Below are 25,233 nucleotides of genomic sequence, written 5' to 3'. Positions count from 1 at the left end.
TCAGCCGTGTTGCATTTTGATATTTAAATAATAATATAAAAAATTACATGTAACTAGTAAGACATTAATTCGCAGCTATATCAACCGTTAAAAAAATGTAACTGGGTTTGTAGGAGTAGAAATTACACTAAATTTAGAAAACTCAAGAGGCATTATTTGGGGCAGCTATTCATTGTCTTGGGGTTTGTTCGATTTGCCAATCCGTCAGAGCGATCTCCTTGCGGTATTGTGAAAATATACAGCCCCGCCCTCACGGGCTGTCCAGAACTGACATCGCCTGTGTTTTCACTTTTTTACCGTAGACGGGGAGTAAACATGTCACTCACAGTTTAAGCTGACGTATAGAGGGAAGGGGTCTCGCAACCACTGCCTTAGTGCCAAACTGAAAACATTATTTTACAGAAATACCCGTTTAGCATCCACAGCCTGGAGTCGGTGCAGTGTTTATACTGCGCATGACGTTGGTGCCGCCTGTTGCCGTTGGCAACTAGATCACTGGAACACACCACGGTGTCACACACACGCGGTCACGTGACGAGGAAAAACAAATGCGCGGCACTGCGTTGCCACCTTAACCGTTTATTCACGTTGATTAAAGATGTTAATATTGTTATATACGAAGGTCCAAAACAGTTTCACACTGTTGTTTTTGCTTCAGACTGATGCTAATGCTTCAGTTCTGTAACTCGTGCCCGTGACGTGATTTAACACAATGCAGGGCGACACTAGAAAGCTTGACCCAGGACGACCCAGACCAAGAAGTGGTGAAACAAAACAACTCCGCAAAGTTCATACCAGAAAGGTTCCTTACAGAGTTGGATACAGCTGGAACAAAGGTGGAAGACTCAAGGAGTTGAGAATAAGGTGCTAAAACACTTAATTAACTGTATTTCAAATGACTGTTTGACTCATTTATGATTTAACCTGACTTTTTCAACCACCGCAGGCACCTGGCCAGAAAGTTCCTGAATATATGGATGCAGAACACCTTTGGTCGAGTTCCTCCTCATAAAGCCAAGTAATAAGTTACATTTATTTTACAAAGTGGAGTTGTTGAAATAACTTACGTGTATAGATGAGTTTATTTTTAAAGCTGGATCACGGTCTGTCTGCCACTATCAAGTGTCCTACCTGAATCTGAGTCTTCTAGTTAAAGGGAATATTACATTTTGCAGGTCTCACTATGAAAGCGTGGTGCTGAGACGAGCCTTTGAAGGATGGAGAGAAGAGTGGTGGACGTCAAGGAGGGAATGGAGTCTAACAATGCGGGCAGAGTGTCATTACAGGTCAGGTCAGCTCAAGTATTGTACTTAGGCACAGTTTTGAGGTACTTGTAGTTTACTTGGTTATTCCCAATTTATGCTATTTGAGTGGACTATTGTACTTACTCCACTATATTTATCTGACTGATGTAGTTACTAGTTACTTTTCTCATTAAAACTTACATAAAAGACTTATAGTCATAAAAAAACAAACATATTGTTAAATTATTAGAAATATATAATAAAAAAAAAATGTCATTATTATTATCATCAGTGAGCTAATGGACACATGAATTTCCCTTAGCATATAAATAAGTATCTGTCAATCAATCTGTCTGTCTTTCTGTCTGTCTGTCTGTCTGTCTATCTATATATCTATCTATCTATCTATCTAAAGACCTTTTGGGCTTGTGACAACTTATGATTGTCTATTTGGAGCCCCTCTTCATGTTTCAAATGTTTATGGATTCTTTTACTCTAAATAAATTTAGCTGATAATACTTCTTCACTTTGATTTAAGTAGGATTAATGCAAGACTTACACCTGTAATAGAGTATTTTTATGTTGAATGGGTACTTTAACTTAAGTAAAAGATCTGAGTATTTCTTGCACTACTAGACTTTACAGTCGCAGTTGTGGCCCAGAAAGCTGGTCACGGTTGGTTATTGTGTATTGTGTATGCTAATGAATTATTTTGTTTTTCAGGTATTATCTGTATAACTTGGGATTCCATAGCTGGCAGGTGTTTATGTCTATGCAGAGGAAAAAGAAAAAAAAATTACAAAATGCTCAATCATATGGTATGAGTTTACAAATCAGAACATATCCAAGCTCATATAACTTCATGTTTTGTCAGCTGTTGTGTCATTAATCACTTTGTTTCTTGAACCAGCTGACAGGCAACGCATGCGTCTGGTTTGGGACAGGTGGGAGGTTTTCACAGAGATGAGGAGAATGAAGAAGAGAATGCTTGAATCAGCTTTTGAGCAGAGCAGACTTGCAACTCTGCAGTAAGTTTACTGTATTTACGAAGCACAGTACTGTACAGATGCCTCCCTGATGACACTGCATGATTGGATAAAAAATCTACAATGCCTGCAGCCTTTGCACAGTACTGTAGATCTACACTCATGGTGTTTAGTAAGTTATAAATTTTCCTTTTTGTTTTTTTACATGAGCAGTTCTGCATGGAGCTTATGGCAGACTAGGCTGCAGCAGCATCAAGACCTTTACACTTTGGAGGACCAAGCCCTCAAACAGCAGACAATGACTTTACAGAGGAGGGTAAACATCTTATCAGACACACTCATAACTCATGTCTTTTGCCTCAACATAAATACTGATCTTTGTTGTATTTCCCTTTCTATTTTGTGTGATGTGTGCACTGCTCATTTTTGCAAAGACCTGGCTTCATTGGAAAGAAATGCACACAGCTTCCTGTTGCCAGAAAAAAAAAGAATCCAAGGCTTCACTTCACTTCATTCTCAAACTGAAAAGAAAAACATTGCATCAGTGGATGAGTTATGTGTCCTGCTGCCAAACCAAAAGAAAGTCACAAGGTCATTTTAATTAAATTCCTGGAATACATTCTTTTGTGTGTATGTTTTTTTGAGATGTATTGCTCAGTTTTCTTTTATTCCCTTTCTAATGTTTTAGATGCAGTTCAGCGTGCCTATCATCTCCGTCTGGCGAGGATGTGTTGGAGTACTTGGAGAAATGCGTTGCATCGCAGGTGGCGTGAGGAGGACTGTCTGCAAGCTGCAGGGCAGTTAGCCATACAGAGCACCCAACGCAGAGCACTGGAGCGATGGAGAGCTTGTATCCTAATCAATACATAAAATTGACATATCATCATTTAAATATTGTCATTAACATATCTTTCGAACCTTTCATTTTCTTACCAACTACAGCATCATAAGAGGTCCACTGTAGGATAGAAAGTTCTTATAATTATCAGTACAGTTGTTTGATTCTTGAGCTTGTCATTAGATGTGATGTTGTGCAGAGACGAAGCTGAAATAAACCAGATTGCGAGTCAACACCACCAACATCATCTACTGGTAAGAGCCAAAATTGAAGCAACAGAAGAACAGAACGCAGTCATGTATTAATTACTGCGTATTGTTGTTGCAGAGTGCTGGATTGCAGGGACTTTCTCTCAATGTCATCTGGAACAAAACACATCGTTTGAACAACAACATGGCTCTCCAGCATTATTATCAAACTGTAATAGATGAGCACTCATCCTGAGATTACATTATAAGTTAAATATTTCTATTAAAGTTTGCATTGGTGATTGAAGTTTTATGTTTGTGTTTCTTGTAGATGATAAGGAAGTTTTGGAAGCTGTGGCAGGGCCGTCTGGAGGAAGCTGAAGACAAGAGTTTTCAACCACTAACAGAAATGGCACAGACTAACTACAGGTTGTTTCATTTACTTTTTATGCCTCCACGCCAGCGATAGTCAGGGACATTTTCAGGTTGTCTGTCCGTCCGTCCCATCCTGGTTAATGCGATATCTCTGTAACACCTTAAGGGAACTTCTTCATATTTAGCACATTCATTTGGACTTTAGGATGAACTGATTAGAATTTCATGGTCAAAGGTTGAGGTCACTGTGACATCACAAAACATGTTTTTGGCCATAACTAACAAATTGATACACTAATTATGACACAATTTAACTCAAATGTCTATATAGATAAAATGAAGTGATGTCGTTTTATATCCAAATGGTCCAAGGTCAACTTCACTGTGGCATCATAATGTTCTGCAAAAACTCAGGAAGAAGAGATTGTGACCATATTTCCTGCAACTCAGTCATACAACTACGAGGCGGTAATTCTAGTTTAGATCTTAGTTTAGTTCCTTGGCTTTACCTACATTTGCCCTGGAGTCAAAGAATATATTGATTGCTATACAGAGTTACATCTATGTGTTCAAAACTTAATTTTAAATTATTCCTGTGTGATTAATTCAAATTTAAATATTTATCTAAAGTGAAAGATTTTTCCCTTTTCAGCACGTCCCTGTTGAGCAGCTGTTTTCACCTCTGGAGGGAGAAACTTACTGAACAGAGACACATGCAGGTATTTTCCTAGGATGAACAAAACATTTTCATAACAAGAGCAATACTTACAGACCAGGCATATGTTTCTATAAATTATCTGCCAAGAATGGCTTCAGTTAAACTGGCAGTATGTCAATGCCTTGACTACTCACTTAAATATAGCTTTATTTACTCCGATTACTGTTTTTTAATAGCTGTAAAATACATTTCTTTCTATATTTTAGAACTGAAACAGTCAATTAATTGATTAGTTAGTCAACAGAAAATTACGTGACAACTTTTTTGATAGCCAAGAAACATTCGCCAACACTGGCTTCTTAAATGTAGTATAGTATTTTTTGCTTTTCTCTATATCATGGTAAATTCACTAACTTTGACTGTTAGTGACACAATTGATTATGTTGCCCTGGGTTCTATAGCAATTCTGATTATTTCTGATTAATGGCTGTCAAACAATTAATCGAGTAATTGTCTAAATAATCTTCAGATTAATCAATAATGAAATAACCTTGACTCGCAGCCCTGTGCTATTTCCAACTAACTATTTCCAAATAAGAGTTAACAATTTCTTTTATATGTTTTTAACTGTTGATTGATAAAACAGTTGATTAAAATGAGAAATGTTTATGTGATACTAATTCCTGTAAAAATATTGTTTCATAGTTAACTTAAAACATCATGCTCTTCTGCAGGAATTGGAGCATCGTGCAGACGTTTGGTTTGCAGAGCGCATGCTGCCTCTGTGTTTCAATTCGTGGGTTGAGTTCACTCTGCAGAGGAGACTCCATACACAGAGGAGACACAAGGCAGAAGTCTATAATCAGTGAGTTACGGTCTTTTTCCTCCAGACTTGTACTCATTTTGAGACTTGCATCCAAACCAAGCAGAAGTGATCTTATTTGTTTGTACACTGTCTTATCAGGCAACGTCAGTACTCTTGGGTGTTTTACACCTGGTGGGGGCGGTCAGAGAAGCACAAGGAGCAGATGCTGTCTGAGCGAATGGTATGCCAGCTATAGATGGAAATTTTATTGTTGATTAAGAGCACAGCTGTGTATCAGACACAGACGGATAACTTGTTGTCAACAGGCTATTCTTCATGAGGAGCGATGCAACATGCAGAGAGCCTGGGCTCGCTGGAGGCAAAGGGCAGAGCAGCAGATCAATGAGGAGGAGAAACAGAAAGTTTCAGACTGTCTGTACCTGCACCGACTTCTCCACAAGACGATGACACAGTGGAAGGACAGCAGCACTGAGATTCGAGACAGGTGAGGCAAACTTAGTGCTGCTGAAGTGATTGATTGGTCTGAGTACAAGTACGAGCTACTTACAGTGCTGTTGGCTTACAAATGTGTTTGTTTATTTGTTTGCATGTCAGGAGAAACCGGGAGCAGAAGGCTTGTCATCAGGGTGATGTGCGCTGCATGAAATGGGCTCTGGAAAAATGGAAAAAGGTGCATTTTGTAATCGTTGTCTTGTCCAGTCTGTACACCATCTTTTCATACACTGTAAGGTATCAGCGCTTTTGGTTTAAGTAAAAAAAAAAAACTTCTGAAAACTGGTATGGCCTTGTAAACTGCTGGATGTGTCTCACACATCCCCCTTTAAAAGCTCATCACAGGCATTTCTAGTGTGTTTTACTTGAAATTTTGCATTCATATTCTTAGGGCTGTGACTATAATCTGCAGATTATTTTCTTGATTAATAGTTTTGTTTATAAAATGTCAAAATTGTGAAAAAAAGCCTGTTGTAATTTCTCTCAGCCCAAGGTAATGTCTTCATATGTCTTGCTTCGTCTGGACAACAATCAAAAACCCAAAGATATTCAGTTTACTTTCATGTATGAAAAGAAAGAAAAGGATCAAATTGTCACATTTTGTGAAGCTGGAATAATCAAATGTTTGGCATTTTGATAAAAAATGACTAAAAAATACAAAAATTAATTTAAATTAATTAATTGATTATCTAAACTTTCTGTCAATCAACTATTGATATCACAATAATATAATATATAATAATAATATAACAACTAGCGATTAGTGATTCTCCTTTGTTTGATCAGTTTGTTCAGAACCAGAGAGTGAAAAAGAGCAAACTGGAGGAGATGCAGCGTTACCATGAAGCTAAACTTCTCAAGCACACCTTTGTGACCTGGAAGGTACTTCATTGTCAATATAATCACATGATCTCATACGCTGGGGCTGATAAAGATAATGTGAAAGCTGATACACCATACCCTGCTGTATTCACAGACACACCACCTACAAATGTCTCAGATCTACGGTCAAACCGAGGAACTTTACAGAAAGCAAACACAGCGTTCTCTCAGGTATTAAACACTAATACATAGATATATTCTTCAAAATCTGAAATATGTGATATCTGAATATTTCTCTAAATAGAAAGGAATAGACAGGTATGTATCAGATTCATCAGTTTCAGTTTTGTCTCTCCAGGACAGCTATGTCAGTGTGGAGGGAGAACGCAGCGCTACAGGCAGAGGGCCAGCTCATGGAGCAACAAGCACAGGATCACTTTCAGCACTTTCTTCAGTTAAAGGTTATATAAGCAGTCTGGTCTCTTAGTCTTCAAAACTAATACAATTAATCATCATTCATTCAGCCTTTGCTCATTGTTTTCTTTGCACTAAATCTTTGAAGGTGTTTCTTGCTTGGAGAGAAGCAACAACACGTGCAGTGACAAAGCGCCACCAGCAGGAGGAAGCAGTCAGCCGGGCTGAGAGGTCCACAAACCAAGGTAACAACCATAGACTGTAAATAAAAAGGTAACAACATTACTCCACAAACAGCAAAGTTTCAACTCCATTTCAATGTTTATATTCCAAGAACATGTTTAATTGTATCGATGTGAATGTCACCTCCCTGCAACTCTTAACAACACTTTCTGCTATGTTTATCAACTTATCACATGTCTACCAAAGTGTTTTTCTTAGACTTACAGCCACATAGTTAAGAAGTGTAATGTGATTTTGATTTGCTCTCACACTCACCGTGTACAGCTGATTGGCCATATTTCAATATTTCAATATATATTATAAAAAAACAAAATAACAAAGACTGTGATGAAGTGAGACTCCTCACACTGGTAAACCAAAATAATACAGACCAAAGAAAACCAATAGTGGCTTTCTTTTCAAAAGTAAATATCCCTGATCCAAGCCTCTCGCCTGCGTTTTCTTGTGTGGGAAAAAAATGCAATTATCATCTGTTTATCACTTCATTATATTTGTCACATGTCCTCACCACAGATTCTACAACTATCACAAGAAGAATTCTATTGTTAAGATTAGACGGGGGTGTACCTCAAATGCTCTACACCTTGTAAACTAATGTTTTCTCTGTTTAGTGCGTCAGCTGCAGTCTTTCAGACAGTGGAGGAGACGAACCAGAGATGCTCGGAGGGAGAGGATGTGTATGGAAAAAGCCAGACAGCACCATAACTCCAAACTCCTCTCTGAAGCAATGAAAATGTGGAATAAGCATCACCATCAATATCGGAAACATAAGGTTTATAATTCACTTTCCCTTAACTGTTATAAAAAGCCCACATGCTATGACAGAAATTCTTAAAAATGTGACTATTTCGTAGGTGATGAAACGACAAGGGATCTTGTTGCTGAGATTAAAGATGTACCAGACCTACTTTGAACAGTGGAAAATAAAGGTTTGTTGATATTACGTTTCACATGCTGCAATTAAAGAGGCGCTCCACTGATTTTACACATAAAGATCAGTTTACTTGTCATGACGAGTAACACTCGTATGAAGCCAATGAAAAGAGTTGTAAAATGTCTCCGTGGGTCTGGAGCAGCTTTGTAAAGCTTGGAAAAACTTTATTGAAAGTGTTGGATCCAATGTTTTTAGAGCTTGACCCATATTATTATTAAAAGTCAGGATATCTAGGCTGCTTTGATTTTGACTCTTGATTCTTGACTTGATTCTTTTTTTAAATGCTGACTCATATGTCCTTCAATGTTATGGAAATATCAAATACTAAATTACAGGAGTTGCCATTTAGATTGAGGATCATAGGGAAAAGAAGAGAATTGGAACTGTTTTATTGTTAAGATGTTCTTTATTGCGGTGATAATTGTCCATCTTGCTATATGGAGTTATACAGTGAGTAGATAGCAAAGTCAGACTCTCAGATCAATATACATGTATGTGGTTTGATTTATTTCAGTTAAACTGGCTGTTATTTTGGTTTACTTCCTGATAACAGCTGCAGCACAGACGGAGAGAAGTTGAGCAGACGGAGCGAGCTCTTTGGCACTGGTCCCTCACTCTTCAAGCCAAGGTAACACATTGTTTTCTCGGGGCCTCGTGAGGAGCTCAAGCACAAATATTGGAGAATTGGTGCTCAAAGGGTTTAATGTTTCTTGATGTTTCTTTGTGAACGTGCTGCAGGTCCTGTATGGGTGGAGGCTGTGGGTCACTGAGCAAAGCAGGAAGCAGGAAGAGGCAGCCAGAGCTGCACAGGTCTACAGAGACCAGCTGCTGAGGGAGGGTGTGACATGCATTCTTACATATGCTGCTCACATGAATGATCTCACAGTGAACCTCACACAATACAGACAAGAGCAAGTGAGTATGTGTGTGAGTTTACAAAATTATCTGTTTCTGCTTACAGATAAGATGGCTATCTGTTCATGTCTGTCTGTGTCCTGCAGAGGTCATGTCATCTCCAGAGAGTGGTTAAACGTTGTGCTATGCGGTGGAAACAGCGGGCTCTCTGCAAACCACAAAGAGAACAAGCAGTCAGAGAGCAACCACCGAAAAAGAGTGTGACCTTCTGTTTGACTACTCCTGGACTGAAGAGCATTTCCTCGGCTGACTCATTGGAGCAGGAAGCTGAAGATGGAGTGCTTAGCAAGCTGTGAGTCTGAGTCCCTGACAGGCTGGGAATCTATTTTCAACACATGGACTCAGTCTTAGAGAGTTTGTCATCTTTTTGCAGGCTTCCCACCTGTATGCCTCGACGGCCGCCGCGTTGCTGTGAAGAGCTATTTGAGTCTCCACTGACGGTCTTTCCACATAAAGGGTAGCGCATTACACATGTATTTTATACTAATTACATATCTGTTCCATATTTGAAATAATCTTTTTTTTTTTTCTTTTTTCTAGCGCCCAAAACCAGTCTGACATCACCAGCACTGAAGCAGCTCCAAAACCCTTGGAGTTCAGTTCTTCCTCAAAGAAAAAACATCCTGCAGTGTTGTCACACCTTCTTCCTGCTAAAGTCCTTGTTACCTCAACACATCAGAGTGCCATCACATCTACACCCTCTGAGCCTCAATTGTCTATAGTGGACTCATCTAACGAAACTCAAGACCAAGACCTTCTTTTACCTCCTTCTGCTTTCATGACCACTGGGTCTCAAAATATGGTAATAATCACCTGTTTAACTTGGACAGAAATCAGTATGTATTCAGTGCTAAATTAAGTGACTCAACTTGGGTTATGTCATGTCGTCTTTTTTCCAAGTTGGGAAAGACAAGCAGCCCAGGTTTTGGAGATGCCCCACTTGTGCCTTTTCATCAGTTTGTTGCTCCATTTAAATGTAATTCCAGGTATCCAGGTAAGGTAGCTGCACATTTCCTCCTAATAATGAGTTATTTTTTAATTCATTATAAAAAACATGATTGTTAAGATTGGATTACAAAGACCATCATAAACACCATGGTCAAAACAAGTTTTCCTTGTGCTTTTTCAAGAGATACATCTAGGAGCATCCATTGAACAAACTGAGGGTGCTCATATAAAAGATGTATCAACTGATCCAGCATCAGCTCTGACAAGAGAACTGCTCAGCATTCAGCAGGACATGAACAGTTTCCAACAGGACAGGAAACAACTCCGGTAAAAAAGAAACACCAGTTTTTTTTCTGTCCTTGTTGAATTTTTGTCCACTTTCTCACCATAGTAACTGATGTCTGTTTGCGTGTGTGTGTGTCCATTCAGGTCATGGCAAAAACTCAAAGAGGTATTGCAAAGTTGGCTACAGACCAGTGGCGAAGATGAACAAATGGAAAAACATTCTGTTTGTCAGGAGTTGAAGGAGGTAAAAGATCAGATAATGTTCACATGTTTTGTCTTAAACAGGTTACAACACTTTTACATTATGAAATGGTGCAAACAGTGCAGTTGCACGAGGTCAGCATTAGCTTTTGTACCTAAGTTTGTCTTTCACACTTACTATTGTTATTTTATGATAAACTCCAGATTAGTGTTGATGTTTTGAAACTCTAACTTCCCAAATGACACTGATGGCTTAAATTTTGCATGCACACTTTCTTCTGAGGCAAGTAAATATCTAGCAAGTCAGCATTCAGAGTTCACATGTGGGGAAACTAATCACAACAAATCATTGACACAAAATGCGACTTTACCTGTGTCATAGTTGATGTTTTTCATGTTGATAGTTGGAGGAGCGCATCGACAGACTGTCCACCGAACTGGCAAAACGGAAGCCAGCGATGCTGCTACACACAGAGAGAATCCAGCATTTACAGACTGTCCTCCACACTTCAGGAGCTTCTTCTCTCCCTCCAAAAACATGACATGGAAACTGACCACTCTGTGTTTACAACGTGACAGGAAACAGCATTGGCCCGCACACACACTCCCTAAGCGATTACACCTGCTGATTGTTTGAACTGCTGTTCATCTGCTACGATCACATTTCTTAAAATAATGTGAAGACTGACTTGAGAACTGAAGGAGAAAACTGTTGACACATATTTTGCTGTAGACTTGCTTGTTTTTTAGACATTTATACCTCTACTGCACTCAGCTTTTGAAAAAAAAATGGATCTCTTAATGTCCAGGTAATGCTGTTGATTATTGTTGTTAAATATCATGTAAACAGTCTGAAACTCGTCTCAGCATGTCCAGAAACATTACATCCCAGCACCATTAAGCAGCCTTCACCTCTACACTTTGAATCTACAAAAGGTTGGATAGGGGTTGTCCTTGTGACAGATGGTGCTAAATATTTTCCATATGTGTGCAAAAAGTGACTTTACTGTTTTCAGAGGCTCAGCCCTTGCGCAATAGGTTTTCTATTTCCCCGTTAGAACCAGTGCCTCTAATACTTTGGAAAATCTATGCAGGAAAATCAGTGATTTCAGAATAACAGAAAGGACAGCTGTCGGTTGTGCTCTTCATTCTGGATAAGGCAGTTTTTTAAAAATCTTTGATCTACAACCGTGAAGAATGCGAGGTGTTTATGCTATTTTACTCTTTTTCATCTTGGTCTGCTGCATCAGGGGTAAGTTTTGTTATTGATCTAGTTCATTTATTTACACTGATAAGTCATTTTGTGCTTATATTCAGTCTCGCTGTGAATGTTGAATGTTCTATGTCTGTTTTCTTTTTTTTAGTTTTGGCTTCTGATTGTTGCTGGAAAAGTTGTTGCCCTGTTTGCAGAGCTTTTTGCTTTTCAGGACATTAAAACTGATTTTAACATTATAAATGTTGTAAAATAATTTCACAGTTTACTGATATGCACAGTAGGCTTTAGATTTTCTTGATTAAAGAATGCACAAAGAAATTAATGATAAACCTGCGTCTTAAAACACAAATATGAGTTGACAAACAACTAAATTCTGCAGTAGATGAATAGTGTATTACTTTTCTGACTGACTTGTGTGGACTGTTTGAACTGTTCCTTGCATGACAGCCAAGAAGATGCGGTGGTGCACAGTGTCAGATCCTGAACAGAGGAAGTGTGCAGAACTCGCTAAAGCTCTGGTGGCGGTGCTGCCTCCAGCTGCTGTGGCAGCTTTTGCCCGACTCTCATGCATACGAGCGTCCAGCACAACTGACTGTATTGATAGGATCAGGGTGAGCCATCCTTCACATACATAAACACATACATATATATATATATATATATATATATAGTGTCATAGCAAAACATGACAGCATAATATCGAAACCATGCTACACACAGCTTCATGTTAAGATAAAATTTAAAAAAAGTTTTTTAATGGCACAGTAGTATAGCATAAAATAATTACATAACAATACTTTAAATTTAATTTAGTTTTGTGAGGTGCAGCTACAAGATTTGGTTACCCTTTAGTGATAAATACAATACTTTGCTGGGTAGATGTAATTTCTTTTTAAAGGAGAAGAGAAATTTTGGGCTGGAAGAAATTTTATATTTCTCTTTATCACAACACAGTTTGGGACATTTCTTTATTTCTTTAATATCTTTTCAATGTCAATATCATAGTATAAAACATTGTAAATTGAAGCTGCAGCCCCACAAAGTCTGGAAAAGTGAAGAGGTTTGATTACCTGTCAGGAACGTTTGTATAATAAATGGACTGAAGGTATATGAACCCTGAGGGCACACTGCTATATCAACATCTGCTTCCGGTTGTGAAGTTGAGACCCGCTCTCTGCATTCTGTGTTTCAGGGAAACCGTGCTGATATAGTGACATTAGATGCAGGAGAAGTTTATTCTGCTGTTAAGCAGTTCGGCCTCGTTGCCATCGCCAAGGAGATATACAGTGACGGTAGGTTTACTTCACATTTCTGAGATGCTTCAACATGTCTCTTCATGACGATGTTCTGAGCCAGTCTGTGATTGTCCATCTGTGTCTGCACTGCAGGAGGCTGTATTCTGTCTGTGGCTGTGGTGAGGAACAGCAGCTTGGACATACGGTCCTTGCAGGGTACCAGGAGTTGTCACAGTGGGGTTCGATGGACAGCTGGATGGAGTCTTCCTCTCGGCTTCCTGCTGTCCAGAAACTACCTGAGCTGGTCAAAGGAGCAGCCACTCAGTCAGGGTAATGAGGTTAATATTAGCAGCAACCAGTGAATGCAGCACAGTGTGGAAATGTCCTCTTTCTATTTTCTCTTTTCTGGTCCTCTGGTTATTCAGTCCCCTCTCTTGTTTTCCTCTTCTCGAGCAGACGTCAGTACCTTTTTCAGTGCCAGCTGTATTCCTGGAGCTGCAGCCATGGCAGCTCCTCTGTGTGCTCTTTGCCAAGGCCAAAAGTCTTACATTCGCCAGAAGAATTACCACTGTGAAACATCCCACAGTGAGCCCTTCTACAACAGCCAGGGAGCCCTCAGGTCAGGCTTGACTAAAGATCAACAAGGACGCATGTTAACTATGTTAGCATTGCATAACTATGTAAGAAATAACAGTAAAAACATTTATGAATTTCTCCAATTACCTGTTTTTCTCTGTCACAGATGTCTCAGGAGCGGGGCAGGGGATGTTGCATTTGTGGACCATTTAGCCCTTAAAAGTATTGAAGGTAAACAATATCTTGTAATAGAGCTTCAGTTGTATCTTACTATTCATTTATTCTATTACAATTTAAAAACTGCACTGTCCTTGTGGTCTAGGGGATTAAGACACTGACCATGTCATTACATCACCAGTCAGAGCAAATCCTCCCCCATGTCCCTTTCTTCTAATTTCTTGTCAGCTCTGTACTGTTCATCTATTCACTTGAGGCAAAAATACCCCAACAAAAATACTTGCTTCTGGAGGGTACTTATGCAGTTTTCTAAAAATGTTTTTTACACCTTAATTTATTCAGGTTAGTTTCACTGAGAGGGAACCTAGCCTTTACAGGAACGCCCTGATCACACAGTTACACACATTCACACCTGGAAGCTGCCAAGTACAACCAAAGTCTGACCTGTTAGCCACTGGAGCAGTTTGGGTTAAGGGCCTTGCTTAAGGGCACCAAAGTGGTGTTGCCAAGCTAATCTGAAAAAAAAAAAAAAAAAAAAAAAGATTATATTTTGCTGATAAATAAATGAATAAACAACGAGTGACCCATGAGCACTCAGTACTCATGTAGTCATAACTACAGAGTATTCATGGATTGGAACATTTTAATGGGGGTCGCAGCTAGTGTGATCCCATTGCAAGATGGTCTTTAATATTCAATAATAAACTACCAGCTAAGCTGATTATATAGTTTACCACCAACCTGAGTCAGTTGTAACACCTGAACACCAGCTGCTGCCACTAGGAGTATGTGAAAACTAGTTTGCACTGAGCTTAAAGTAATAAAGGATATATGATTAAAATGTCCAGCATCTGCCAAACCAGCTCTAAACCTGCTGAAAATCACCTGCTTTTTCACCCTCCTTCCATCTTCTGTCCCTTCATCCCTCAGAGAGTGAGAGTGATGAGTTCAGGTTACTGTGTACCGACGGTACACAGGCTCCTCTCAGCCACTACAGAAACTGTAACCTGGGACGGGGTCCAGGAGGGGGCATGGTCACCAGATTCAACTTTCGCAAGGTTGCTCGCAAATTTTTAATGACCGTGCAGGTAAGTTTTTTTTGTTCATTCCTTTGCTTTTCCCCCAAATATCACACATTGTCTTTATGTACTCCATGTCTGTTGGTGTCATTTTTTTCTCATAAAAAATGTCTTCTTCAGATGCTGTTTGGCCAACGAGGAAGAGAGAGGCAGCGCTTCCAACTCTTCAACTCATCGATTTTTGGGGAAAGCGATCTTCTCTTCAAAGATGTGACGGATAAATTAGCTGTACTCCAAGATGACATGGACGTCAGTCAGGTGCTGGGGCTGGATTATGTGGCTCTCCTCAAAGGTCTTGGACACGAAGGTACTTACTTTCCACTGATGTGTGGTTTTTAATTTCTATATTGAAAAGAGACTGGCTGTGATTGTGTAACGTCACTGAACCTGTATGTGTGCAGGAAGCTCACTGGAGGACAGTGTTGTGCGATGGTGCTGCATCAGCCACGCAGAGCAGAAGAAATGTGAACAGTGGGCTCTCAGTATTAAGTCAGACCCGCTGGTGTGTGTTAGAGCAGTCTCAATGCGGAACTGTATTGAGAAAATCAAGGTAGGTCATATTAATTGCAGAATATCAGTATTTGTATGACACTGTAAAGTACTGTCATAAAAGCTCCAATGACCTGTACCTTGACCACAGAGGGACGAGGTCGACGCTGTCTCACTGGACGCAACTCACTCGTTCATCGCTGGGAAATGCGGTCTTGTCCCTGTAGTAACTGAATATTACGGTAAGAATCCTTGTATTTTGTTTTTCCAAGGTCTCTCATCATACATAGATTTTTTCTGTTTTTATATCAGTGGAAATTGAATATCTTTGGGCTATCTTCTATCTTTTGGACTATTACTTGGACAAAACAGGCAATTTGAAGGCATTTTGGAAAGACAAGGTACAAATAATATAGACATTATGGCTGCAACTAATCATTTAAATTTTAAATTCATTTACAGATGATTTTTTCACTTAAGTGACTAGTCGTGTTGTCTATGTTGTGTCAGAAAATAGCAAAAATGTCCATCTTAGTTCCACAGAGTCCAAGGTGATGTCCTCATATTGTTTATTTTATCTATCCAATATAATATATAACCAATTATCTAAAACCCATATATATTTAATTTACACTTATATAAAACTGAGAAAAGCAGAGAATCCACATATTTGAAAAGCTGAAACCTGTAAATGTTTGGTATTTTGCTTGAAAAATGACTCAAATTATTAATAAATTATCCAAATTGTTGCTGATTAATTTTCTAGAAACCTCAACTGTCCAAGCTTTTTTAATCATTATGGAACAAAGGGTAACGATAAGAATAGCAATAACAAAAGTAATTAAGTACAGAGAAATTTAAATAAAGAAGAAATTATGAAATATAAGTATAAATGAATTACATATACTAGAATAATCCTAAAGATGGTTTAATTGAATTTCTGGCTTTCTGACTTTTTGCCACTTTTTAATGCTTTTCTGTCTGCAGCACTGAAAATCTAAAACATTTGAATCTAACATTTTCTGAAGGCAGGGCGTCCAAATAACAGGCCAACAAGAATTTACCTAGAGCTTTTCATTATTTTCTTATATTTTACAAACAAAATGGTTAGTTGAAAAAGTAATCATTAGATTAGCCGCAGTCCATTTAATCCTTTTATTTTCATCTATTTCTATTGTCTTCTCTTGGATTCTCTCAGGAGGAAAATGTGTGCTTGCTGAAGGATCAACTCACTTAGAGACAGATGGTAAGATGAAAACAAAAACCAGCTAAACGCCTGATTTGAAAGCTAATGTGATTGTTGTCCTTACGTGGAAACCCCTGCTGTTTGTCTCCTCAGTGTTGCCCTCAGTGGTGGGTGTAGCAGTTACAAAGCGCTCCAGCAGAAACCTATTCATCGGGAACCTTGGAGGCCGCCGCTCCTGTCAGAGTCACATGTACAGCCCCGGAGGCTGGCTGCTGCCGTACAGACACACATTGAGCCTTGAGCAAAACAGCAGCTCTCCTTGCGATCCAAACCAAGGTGCTCTTTCCAGTCATTCATATGGAGTCCTGCTTTATTGAACATGTTCAATATTCACCTTTTATTTATCTTTTATTAAATGCCAGTCCTCTTGTTGGCCGCTTGTCTTCTTGGCATTTTGCACTAACCCTCACGTATAACTGCAGTCTGTCACTTTGTGTTTTCTTAGTGTACAACAAGGTGTTTTGGAAAGGCTGTCTTCCTGGCTCTCAGGGGAATTTGTGTAAAGTGTGTATGGGAGGGACCGGGGAGGCTGCAACCAAACGCTGTGCTGACAACCACAATGAGCGTTACTATGGCAATATGGGGGCTTTAAGGTATGATCAGCAGCTTACCTGAGCCAGAGTTTTCTGCTGAAATTATGAAAATATGAAAATATATATTTTCTCCACTACCTGTAGTGGTATTCAGCCATTAAGATAGATTAGCTTTTATATGTCCCTGTTTTAAGATATTTGTCCAATACAGGTGATGTAAATGGAATTAAGTCTATGGTGCTCACAAATTGAAAAATTAGATTTAAAGCCAAATTAGTTATTTCAGGCCACTTGGAGGTGACTGTAGATTCAACACTGACACATTATCACCTATTAAGTTCATATGTTGAACTTTTCAGCACCAAGTTGCTTATATACACATACAGCAGTGCTTTCATTTGCAGTCGTGTTAGTTTCTGCTGGACAAGCATAAGTCCAATATTCGCTTTCTTTTCTCCAACAACTCTTGAGGAAAATATGGATAATAATAAGATGTTAAAGACTCGACTGTGTTCACCGGCTAGCTGCTAATTTTGTCTGCCTGCCATTAATTGCTGAGCAGGTAGTGTACACTCGGTTTATCATAGCTTTTTCACTGATTTTAAAAAGTGCTGAGGGGAGCTGCAGACTCATATGGGTTTATCAAAAGAGCGACCCCCCCTTTCACATAGATACATTTGAGTAATTGTTAACATAAATATACTGATTATAGTCTATTTAGAAAATTCCACAGCAACGCTTCTTTGTAGAATCAAAGTCCCCATTAGACTGGATAATGCACAGAACGCACTGTCGCCACCTCCACTGTATTAGAATAGAGGCTGAAATTTTAAATACAGATATCTCAAACAAAACCAAAACTTTGTACGTCTGGATGCTGCTAGGGCTAAGTGAGAAAATATGATTTTTATATAATTCCGTTGAACTGACCCTTTACTCCTTGTCATTTATAGGTGTCTGGTTGGAGATCCCAGTGGAAAAAGCTATGGCGATGTTGCCTTCCTTGAGCAACACAGCCTTCAGGCCAACATCCTCAGTGAGATATTCAAGAGAACCTTTTTACATAAACACACACCGATGCTTACATATATTGTGTGTTTATTACGTCACCTTATGTTTTTGTCATGTTGTGCTTCAGGTTTGGGCTCCACTGGTTGGTCAGAGGGGTGGACGTCATCAGACTTTGAGCTGCTGTGTGGTGACGGTCGCCGAGCCCCGTTGTCAGAGTGGGAGAGCTGTAACCTCGGAGTCATCCCACCCAACACCATCATGACACGGCCAGTGCTCACGGCACGAGTGTACGACTTCCTCATGAAGTCGCAGGTCAGCATATGTAATCACATTTATAAAATAAATTGTAATATTTAGAATCAGGTTTTCCCTTGTACACACTTGACATCATCAAGAATACTGTATGTTTCAGGGTTTCTCACTCTTTGGGTCAACAGCATCTTTTTTTGTTTCTTCTGATGAATGTTGACATAAATCAGGACAGACACTTATTACAATTACAAATTACAATTTTTAAACACTTTTTTTTTTTTTATCATAAAGGAAACTTTGGCAGCCAACCCAAACGCAGAGTTCAAGCTCTTTGAATCACAGCAATATGGAGAAAGTGATCTGCTGTTTAAAGATGCAACACAGTGTTTCGTCCACACCAGCCATAAGGACCACCGTTCCATCCTCGGAGAGGAGTTTTACACTCATGCAGAAACCGTCTTCAACTGCACGCACTCTGGTACAACTACAACCAAATACACTGGCCGATTGTCATGCATGTCATAACTTAACAAACTCTAATGTTAACGTATACCTTACTTTTCCTTACTGCAGATATCTTGGAGTTTTGCAGTCAGGATGTGTGCAGCATATTCTAAGAGAGAAGGAAACAACCTTTCATGTGCTTCTCAATGGTTAAAACCATCGCTTGTATCATCATGGTCATCTGCTGGATGACTGCTTATGCACAACAGGGGTTGGGGTTTCATGCAAATTGAAGTGGAGGACCTTTCAGCAACTGCAAAAAAAATGTGTCAGTCATTACCTTTGCTTTCACTTTTGCAACTTTCAGATGCCATCATAAATGAGTGATGTGTTATGCATAATCTTTGTGTCTTTCAATTACACAAAATGCTTTGCTGTAGCAAATGTTTTCAAGCCTGAAAACAAATTCCTAACATTATCTCAGCAAAGTCTCACACAAAGAACCTGTGGTGACACCCAGCGCTGCACTAATTGTCTTACCGCACAAAGATTACTACACTTGTAAAAATATGGATGTAAAATCATTGTGTGTAGAATATGGAAATATATCCATGTGTAAGTTTGTATAGGTTTCACCTAAATTCTGTTTACATTGGCCAATCAAAAACGTCAAAATGAACGTGAGAATACAAATTGTAAGGGATACAGTACATTTAAAGAAGTCATCAGACCTTCCCTTTTTTCATATTTTATGTTGCAGCCTTATGCTAAAATAAAAAAAATCCCTCATCAATCTACACTCAATACCAAACAATGACAAAGAATTTTAGACGTTTTTGCAAATTTATTAAAAAGGAAAAGCTGAAATATCTCGTTGACATTAGTTATCAGAATCTTTGCTATGACACTTGAAATTTAGCTTGGGTGCCTCTCATTTCTCTTGATCATCTTTGAGATGTTCCCGCACCTTGATTGGAGGTGTACATAATAAACTGCCAATAGAGTGTATTTATTATTTTAATGTTATTCTATTTATCTGTTTACTGTTTAGGAATCGCTTATATAAATAATCGAGAGACATTTTGGGCTACAATTTGTCATATATACGTACATGTCACGTACAAAGTACATTTTAAATAAAGCTGAACAACATTGCGATCTTGACCAAAAATCCTTTGACTACAACTCCCAGACTTCAGCGCGACTGTGTTTGGTGTTTCATAAAATCGGATATTTCCTGTGCTGTAAGAGTCAGTCCGACAAAGGTTCCTACATTATATCATCTTGCTGTTGTTTTGTCATGTTATTTAACTAACCCTTAGTGGCTGGTGACACTTTGTTGTGCTAGAAACAACAACAAGTTTAACTGTAGTTACCGCTGTAACTCACAAATAAGGTACAGTAGCTAACTAACGTCCTTTAACAAAGTTAGCTAGCTGACATTGTAGCTATCGTTAGCAAGCAGTAAGTCACCGGCTTAAACTGGCACATATGTAAAACAGAGTAGGGACAGTTTCTGTGTGTCTTACTATGTTTTCATATATTCAAGCTTTATTGGCATTAAATCTCATAAGAACATTAATAGGATTAGGTCATGTTAAGCAGATGTGGTGGCATGTGATCTTACAACTTCTTAGCTACCTACAGCGAGTCTTCAGGGTTTGAAAAGTGTTAAAGAAACCCTTTATCTAACAGTTTGCATTCGCTCAGTGGAGGAAGGTGGAGTAATTGCAGTAATGAAATGAGTGATTTGGTTTATAACCAATAGCACTGTATTTGTCCTGATATAGATGAGACTGCCCTGGTGGACCCTCACATTACACTCTGCACCAGTAAGGAGGACATCCTCAGTTCCTGCTGGTATGTCAAACTTTGTCCCCGCCTGCAGCACCACTGATGCCCAGTCCATGGACCAGCTGCAGGACTTTGTGTCCCGAGCCAGACGTCTGTTTGTCATCAGTGGAGCAGGTCTCTCCACAGAGTCAGGCATCCCTGATTATCGCTCAGAGGGTGTTGGACTGTATGCCCGCACTGATAGACGACCCATGCAGCATGCGGAGTTTGTCCGCAGCGCAAAGTCCCGTCAGCGCTACTGGGCCAGAAACTTTGTCGGGTGGCCACAGTTTTCCTCACATCAGCCAAACTCTGCACACAAGGCCCTGCAACAGTGGGAGGAGAGTGGAAAGCTGCACTGGCTGGTCACGCAAAATGTGGATGCACTTCACTCAAAGGCAGGACAGAAAAGATTGACTGAGCTCCATGGCTGTGCCCACAGGTGAGAAAACATCATCACCTGACACCTTAATAGTGGGCCCTCACTGATATTGGTGAAGTTCAGATCCTTTGCTTGAATAACAGCAGCAACTAAGGGTTAGTTCACCACCAATGACAATAAACATATTTTCTCTCTTAGTGGTATTTAGCCACGCTGATAGTTTTGATATTATTGGACAGATTTTAAGGTATCAGACTCTAAAATATATGCTGAATGGACTTTGTTTGGGATGGTCACATAATGTAAAACTAGATTTAAAAAGTTAAGATCAATATTTACAAGAAAAACTCTGGGTAATCCACAGACTGTCACAGTTTTCACTGAGACCACTTCTTCAGCAGAAACTCTTGACAGAAAGGTCTGTGGATTATCCTCAGTAACTGAGACATTGCTTCGAGAAAGACACATTGCACTCAAAGCTTTAAAAAGTAAATATTTATTGCTTTGAGTACCACAAATTAAACTCTTGTCACCTCCATTATAGTGGGTTGGCTGCAGAAATATCAGAGGCCGATATCTCAAAACCTGAGCAAATAAAACCAAAACTGGCCTGCATCACAAAGATTGATTATTTTGTTTTGTGGTTGCACTGACAGTATAAGTCACCACCCACGTGCTGACATGTGATGATAAAATATGGGTGTTCTCAGGGTGATGTGCCTAGGCTGTGGTGCCATTTCAGCAAGGGAGGAGCTACAGAGACGATTCATATCATTAAACCCAGACTGGAGAGCTCAGGCAGGCGCTGTGGCGCCAGACGGTGATGTCTTCTTGGAGGACGAGCAGGTCCTGCATTTCAGAGTTCCCTCCTGTGACGAATGTGGAGGAATACTGAAGCCCGAGGTCACATTTTTTGGAGACTCTGTGATAAAAGGGACAGTACAGTTTGTGCACGACAGACTGGCAGAGTCGGATGCGGTGCTAGTAGTGGGGTCCTCGTTACAGGTAGGTTTTGGAGCACCTTGGTCACAATGACACTAGGTTACAACACTGTTATTTCTGAAGTTTTTGCATTTAATTGTCTACCTCTTTGTTATTTTGCAAGGTATATTCCGGATACAGGTTCTTACTGGCAGCAAGTGACAGGAAAATGCCAGTCGCTATCCTGAACATCGGACCCACAAGAGCCGACCACCTGGCTGGGCTGAAAGTGAGCGGCCGCTGTGGTGAAGTGCTCTCAGTCATTCAGCCCCTCTGACTGCCGTGGACATCAAGTTTCAATATTCTGCATTCAGCTGATAACAAGGCTTTGCAAACTACCTCAGTTTTAACAAGGTAACAACATAATCACCTTCAGGATGATACATTTTTACAATGCAAAAGGAGCCACAAGCATATACACATCTCTGACAGGAGTACTTGCTGCCATTATCAGTATAGGGCAAAGGATGACATGTCTGCACTCAGATATTGTTGCAGAACAACTGAATGTTAATAATATAAATGTCCTTCAGTGAAGAATGTGTGCCTGTCTCAGAAATCCAACTTCTCTTGACACAACAAATTGGCTCTGTTCACTCACAGTACACTGATGCTGCTTTTATGTGAACAAATTCTACCGGCAAATAAGCTTAAACTGACCCGTTTTTATTAAGTTAAACTACAAGAAGTTTGTGGAAGTGCAAGTTGCTATTGCACAAAGGCATAAAATTATGTAGCAGGTTACTGTACAATAGACAAGTATCAAATAAATTGGAAACTAATTCAAGACATTGTACAAAATATACTGCAATCAGAGGGTTTCAAAAGGGTTTAATTTGTGATATCCAGGAATTCAATATCATCATGTTTTTATACAATGTGATGCTGAGATTGATCAGCATACATTTTAAATGCATAAAATAACATAGTGAAGACAATGGACCTTTCAGTCAGGTTTTTAAACGTTAGACTACAAACAGTGTCCGTTCAACAAACTGTCAAGCAGAAGATCTTGTTCCACCTAAAACTGAAGCAAATATTTATATCTGATATGTCGTAACAGAAACCTGTTGTCTGTTTTAAATAAATTATTTTAAAGCAGTAGAGCACTTCACATGTCAGGACATCATCTGTGTTATTTGCCACACAGTTTTGCAGTTGCAGGCTGAATCAAATTAACTACATCTTGCAGCTTTTATGTCCTGAAACATCATAATTTGTCAGTATGAAATAAAAAAATCACTGGTGGTCATTTTAGCTAATCATCGGATTTCTTTTTTAAATTAAAATGTCCCCTGACATCAACAGGTTAGACGAGAGATGAGAGAGACGAGAGGTGACAGGGAGTGAGGAAGAATGACATGCGGTGGTGGAAAGTAACTAAGTACATTTACTCAGGTACTGTACTTAAGTACAATCTTGAGGTAATTGTACTTTACTTGAGTATTTCCATTTCCTACTACTTTATACTTCACTACATTTCAGAGAGAATTATTGAACTAATTACTCCTACATTTAGTTGACAGCCTTAGTTACTAGTTTTAAAAAAAAAATACATATATGTGTGTGTGTATATACAGTGGCTCCACCTAGACCAGTTGAACCTGTGGATGCATCAGTACCAACAATGTAACAGGCTCTTTTACTGCAGATTGCTAATTATACTTTTGTACTTTCAGTTAAGTTGGATTTTGATTACAGGACTTTTTCTTGTAATGTACACTGGTAATGTAATCTTTACATTGTCATATTGGTACTTTTATTTAAGTAATGGATCTGAATACTTCTTCCACCACTGATCACATGTAACAAAGGTCACCAGCCAGAATCGAACCGGGGGGACTTCACCAATCGCAGTGAGGTGTGTTATGCATCTTAACCAACAGGTTTAACTGGCTGCTATGACAAAAGTGTGTTATTGCTACTTGTCATGGGCCTTTTACTGTATAGTGTTGGTTAAAAGAACCTTACATCTGCTCCATATGCACTACAAATATTATGTGGCAACACAAGACTACAGGACACTTAAACCACATTAAATTTAACTGTTTTGTTGATAAAACAACAAAACAGTAAAACAAAATTGTTTCAATTCATTCTGGCTGGATTCCATGTAGCATTTTGAATAAGCTTTTTTGTATTTAACTGTTCAGTGACTTTCGTCATGTTTTCCTCAGTGGAGTGCTTGAAGGACATTATTCTACATACACTACATCACTTTGAGGAATTATGAGTTTATTTGTCCTTGAGGGTTTTTGAAATGTTTTCAGTTAAATCTGTTATAATTCAGGTTGTGTGTGTGTACTGTGTTGACCACTGGTGCTACTGTTAACCCTGGAATTGAATACCATTGCACATTAAGAAATAAACAGCTGTTTTGACAAATTTTAATGGAGTGAAGAAAATCCACATTCTGTATCAGGTTATTGTAAAGACAAATGTATGTTAGCATCACAAACAGACTGAGGGAAGAGTTACTGTGGTTTGACATATGCTAAGATCCTTTAGGACGTTTTGCTGCTGAAATTTTTCTCGTAAACGAAGCCCCCAGTACTCCAGGTTGGACTGTGTCTCTTTAAGCAGAACAGCTGGGACGCTAAAAGAGTACAGACAACATCTGTGACCAGCGGTATCTGCCTGCCATGTTGCTGCAGCTGTAGTCACCATCAGGGGAGTCATAGACAGACAGTTTTCAAAGCTTTTGGTCTGATTGAACCAGTAGGTGACGGGGTAGCCCAATAAAAGACCAAAGACTGTGCACAGGTTCCAATCTTCGCATATCTCTCCAACATAAAGAGGTTTCTCAGCCTCATTCAGTTCACACCTGCTCAGAAGAAACAGTAGATCTTCTATGACACTCTTCAGCTCCCCTCTGAGCAGGTCAGTGATGGTGGGCTTCTCCAGTGAGTGGCAGACATCAATCACAGCCACGCCACTATCATGAAACGCCTGCTCTATATTTGATCTGACTGTGACTGGATTAACAATGAGAGTGTTTCCATTTAAATCCAATGTGAGAAGTGATTTAGACACAAGCTGGGAGCACTGCAACATGCTCAAATACTGCTGTAACTGCTCTGAACTGGCGCCGTTACTGTCATACAGCAGAGCGGGTTTCAACCCCAGATCAACAGCTGAGACCTGAGAAGCCAGGTCCAGACTCTGGGGAACAGAGAGAGATTTTCTACCAGTGCACAGACTTTTACGAGCTGCAGCAACAAAGAGCTCCTGAGTGGACATAGCTGCATAAATCACATCACACAGTTCAAATAGTCAAATATACCAAAATGTTGCACCTTGATAACTAGACAAGTTTCTGGTGCACTTTCCTAAATGCAAAGTAGCTATGTGAGATCTTAAAAAAATAAGTTAAAACGCTATTTCTAAATCCATGTGTCAAAGACAACAAG

General features: G+C 39.3%; 4 protein-coding genes and 1 long non-coding RNA gene across 7 annotated transcripts; 3 read left to right on the top strand and 2 right to left on the bottom strand.

The window, feature by feature from the left end:
• The first annotated feature begins 334 nt into the window (after positions 1 to 334).
• On the top strand, positions 335 to 11,903 carry sfi1 (SFI1 centrin binding protein). Its single transcript, XM_056385712.1, has 31 exons — positions 335 to 864; positions 947 to 1,018; positions 1,176 to 1,286; positions 1,968 to 2,062; positions 2,155 to 2,272; positions 2,444 to 2,546; positions 2,665 to 2,821; positions 2,919 to 3,080; positions 3,252 to 3,322; positions 3,396 to 3,488; positions 3,588 to 3,685; positions 4,284 to 4,350; positions 5,024 to 5,154; positions 5,254 to 5,335; positions 5,421 to 5,599; positions 5,710 to 5,785; positions 6,394 to 6,489; positions 6,584 to 6,660; positions 6,788 to 6,890; positions 6,992 to 7,088; positions 7,698 to 7,858; positions 7,941 to 8,015; positions 8,574 to 8,648; positions 8,759 to 8,935; positions 9,022 to 9,227; positions 9,309 to 9,392; positions 9,476 to 9,737; positions 9,836 to 9,929; positions 10,066 to 10,210; positions 10,313 to 10,412; positions 10,774 to 11,903. Exons 1-31 carry the CDS (start codon positions 713 to 715, stop codon positions 10,909 to 10,911), a joined length of 3,657 nt encoding a protein of 1,218 aa, XP_056241687.1. The 5' UTR covers positions 335 to 712; the 3' UTR covers positions 10,912 to 11,903.
• sxph (saxiphilin) lies at positions 11,487 to 19,785 on the top strand. Its single transcript, XM_056385725.1, has 17 exons — positions 11,487 to 11,621; positions 12,033 to 12,196; positions 12,778 to 12,877; positions 12,974 to 13,150; positions 13,277 to 13,439; positions 13,563 to 13,627; positions 14,504 to 14,661; positions 14,773 to 14,959; positions 15,054 to 15,202; positions 15,293 to 15,383; positions 16,340 to 16,387; positions 16,481 to 16,663; positions 16,833 to 16,980; positions 17,874 to 17,956; positions 18,059 to 18,243; positions 18,475 to 18,661; positions 18,757 to 19,785. The coding sequence occupies exons 1-17, from the start codon at positions 11,567 to 11,569 to the stop codon at positions 18,798 to 18,800; spliced, it is 2,187 nt and encodes a 728-aa protein (XP_056241700.1). The 5' UTR covers positions 11,487 to 11,566; the 3' UTR covers positions 18,801 to 19,785.
• Positions 13,315 to 14,561, bottom strand: LOC130175365 (uncharacterized). Of its 2 annotated transcripts, XR_008828729.1 has the most exons (4): positions 14,459 to 14,561; positions 14,018 to 14,088; positions 13,544 to 13,611; positions 13,315 to 13,450 (listed from the first exon to the last, which is right to left on the bottom strand). It is a non-coding gene; the product is annotated as an uncharacterized LOC130175365 (long non-coding RNA). The 2 variants fall into 2 exon arrangements; XR_008828728.1 differs by having other exon boundaries at positions 13,544 to 14,088.
• On the top strand, positions 18,817 to 24,214 carry sirt4 (sirtuin 4). 2 transcript variants are annotated; one of them, XM_056385748.1, is made up of 4 exons: positions 18,817 to 18,955; positions 20,418 to 20,902; positions 21,553 to 21,847; positions 21,948 to 24,214. In XM_056385748.1, exons 2-4 carry the CDS (start codon positions 20,418 to 20,420, stop codon positions 22,098 to 22,100), a joined length of 933 nt encoding a protein of 310 aa, XP_056241723.1. In that variant the 5' UTR covers positions 18,817 to 18,955; the 3' UTR covers positions 22,101 to 24,214. The 2 variants fall into 2 exon arrangements, with proteins under 2 accessions (XP_056241723.1, XP_056241714.1); XM_056385739.1 differs by lacking the exon at positions 18,817 to 18,955 and adding an exon at positions 19,874 to 20,023.
• Positions 24,197 to 25,233, bottom strand: c2h1orf74 (chromosome 2 C1orf74 homolog). The gene has a single exon (XM_056385760.1). The coding sequence runs from the start codon at positions 25,061 to 25,063 to the stop codon at positions 24,275 to 24,277; it is 789 nt and encodes a 262-aa protein (XP_056241735.1). The 5' UTR covers positions 25,064 to 25,233; the 3' UTR covers positions 24,197 to 24,274.

The sequence above is a fragment of the Seriola aureovittata genome, chromosome 2, assembly GCF_021018895.1.
Source record: "Seriola aureovittata isolate HTS-2021-v1 ecotype China chromosome 2, ASM2101889v1, whole genome shotgun sequence".
In the NCBI taxonomy this organism is placed as follows: domain Eukaryota; kingdom Metazoa; phylum Chordata; class Actinopteri; order Carangiformes; family Carangidae; genus Seriola; species Seriola aureovittata.
The sequence above is the reverse complement of the archived record's forward strand: the minus strand, read 5'-3'. Positions and strand labels throughout refer to the sequence as shown.

Excerpts from the sequence above, each read along its gene's own strand:
- sfi1 (XM_056385712.1), top strand. The coding sequence starts at position 713 with ATGCAGGGCGACACTAGAAAGCTTGACCCAGGACGACCCAGACCAAGA. Across the intron at positions 2,547-2,664 it reads CAATGACTTTACAGAGGAGG|ACCTGGCTTCATTGGAAAGA; the intron begins GTAAACATCTTA and ends ATTTTTGCAAAG. Across the intron at positions 2,822-2,918 it reads AACCAAAAGAAAGTCACAAG|ATGCAGTTCAGCGTGCCTAT; the intron begins GTCATTTTAATT and ends CTAATGTTTTAG.
- sxph (XM_056385725.1), top strand. The coding sequence starts at position 11,567 with ATGCGAGGTGTTTATGCTATTTTACTCTTTTTCATCTTGGTCTGCTGC. Across the intron at positions 12,878-12,973 it reads CAAGGAGATATACAGTGACG|GAGGCTGTATTCTGTCTGTG; the intron begins GTAGGTTTACTT and ends TCTGCACTGCAG. Across the intron at positions 18,662-18,756 it reads CTTCAACTGCACGCACTCTG|ATATCTTGGAGTTTTGCAGT; the intron begins GTACAACTACAA and ends TCCTTACTGCAG.
- sirt4 (XM_056385748.1), top strand. The coding sequence starts at position 20,418 with ATGAGACTGCCCTGGTGGACCCTCACATTACACTCTGCACCAGTAAGG. Across the intron at positions 20,903-21,552 it reads CTCCATGGCTGTGCCCACAG|GGTGATGTGCCTAGGCTGTG; the intron begins GTGAGAAAACAT and ends GGGTGTTCTCAG. Across the intron at positions 21,848-21,947 it reads TAGTGGGGTCCTCGTTACAG|GTATATTCCGGATACAGGTT; the intron begins GTAGGTTTTGGA and ends TTATTTTGCAAG.
- c2h1orf74 (XM_056385760.1), bottom strand. The coding sequence starts at position 25,063 with ATGTCCACTCAGGAGCTCTTTGTTGCTGCAGCTCGTAAAAGTCTGTGC.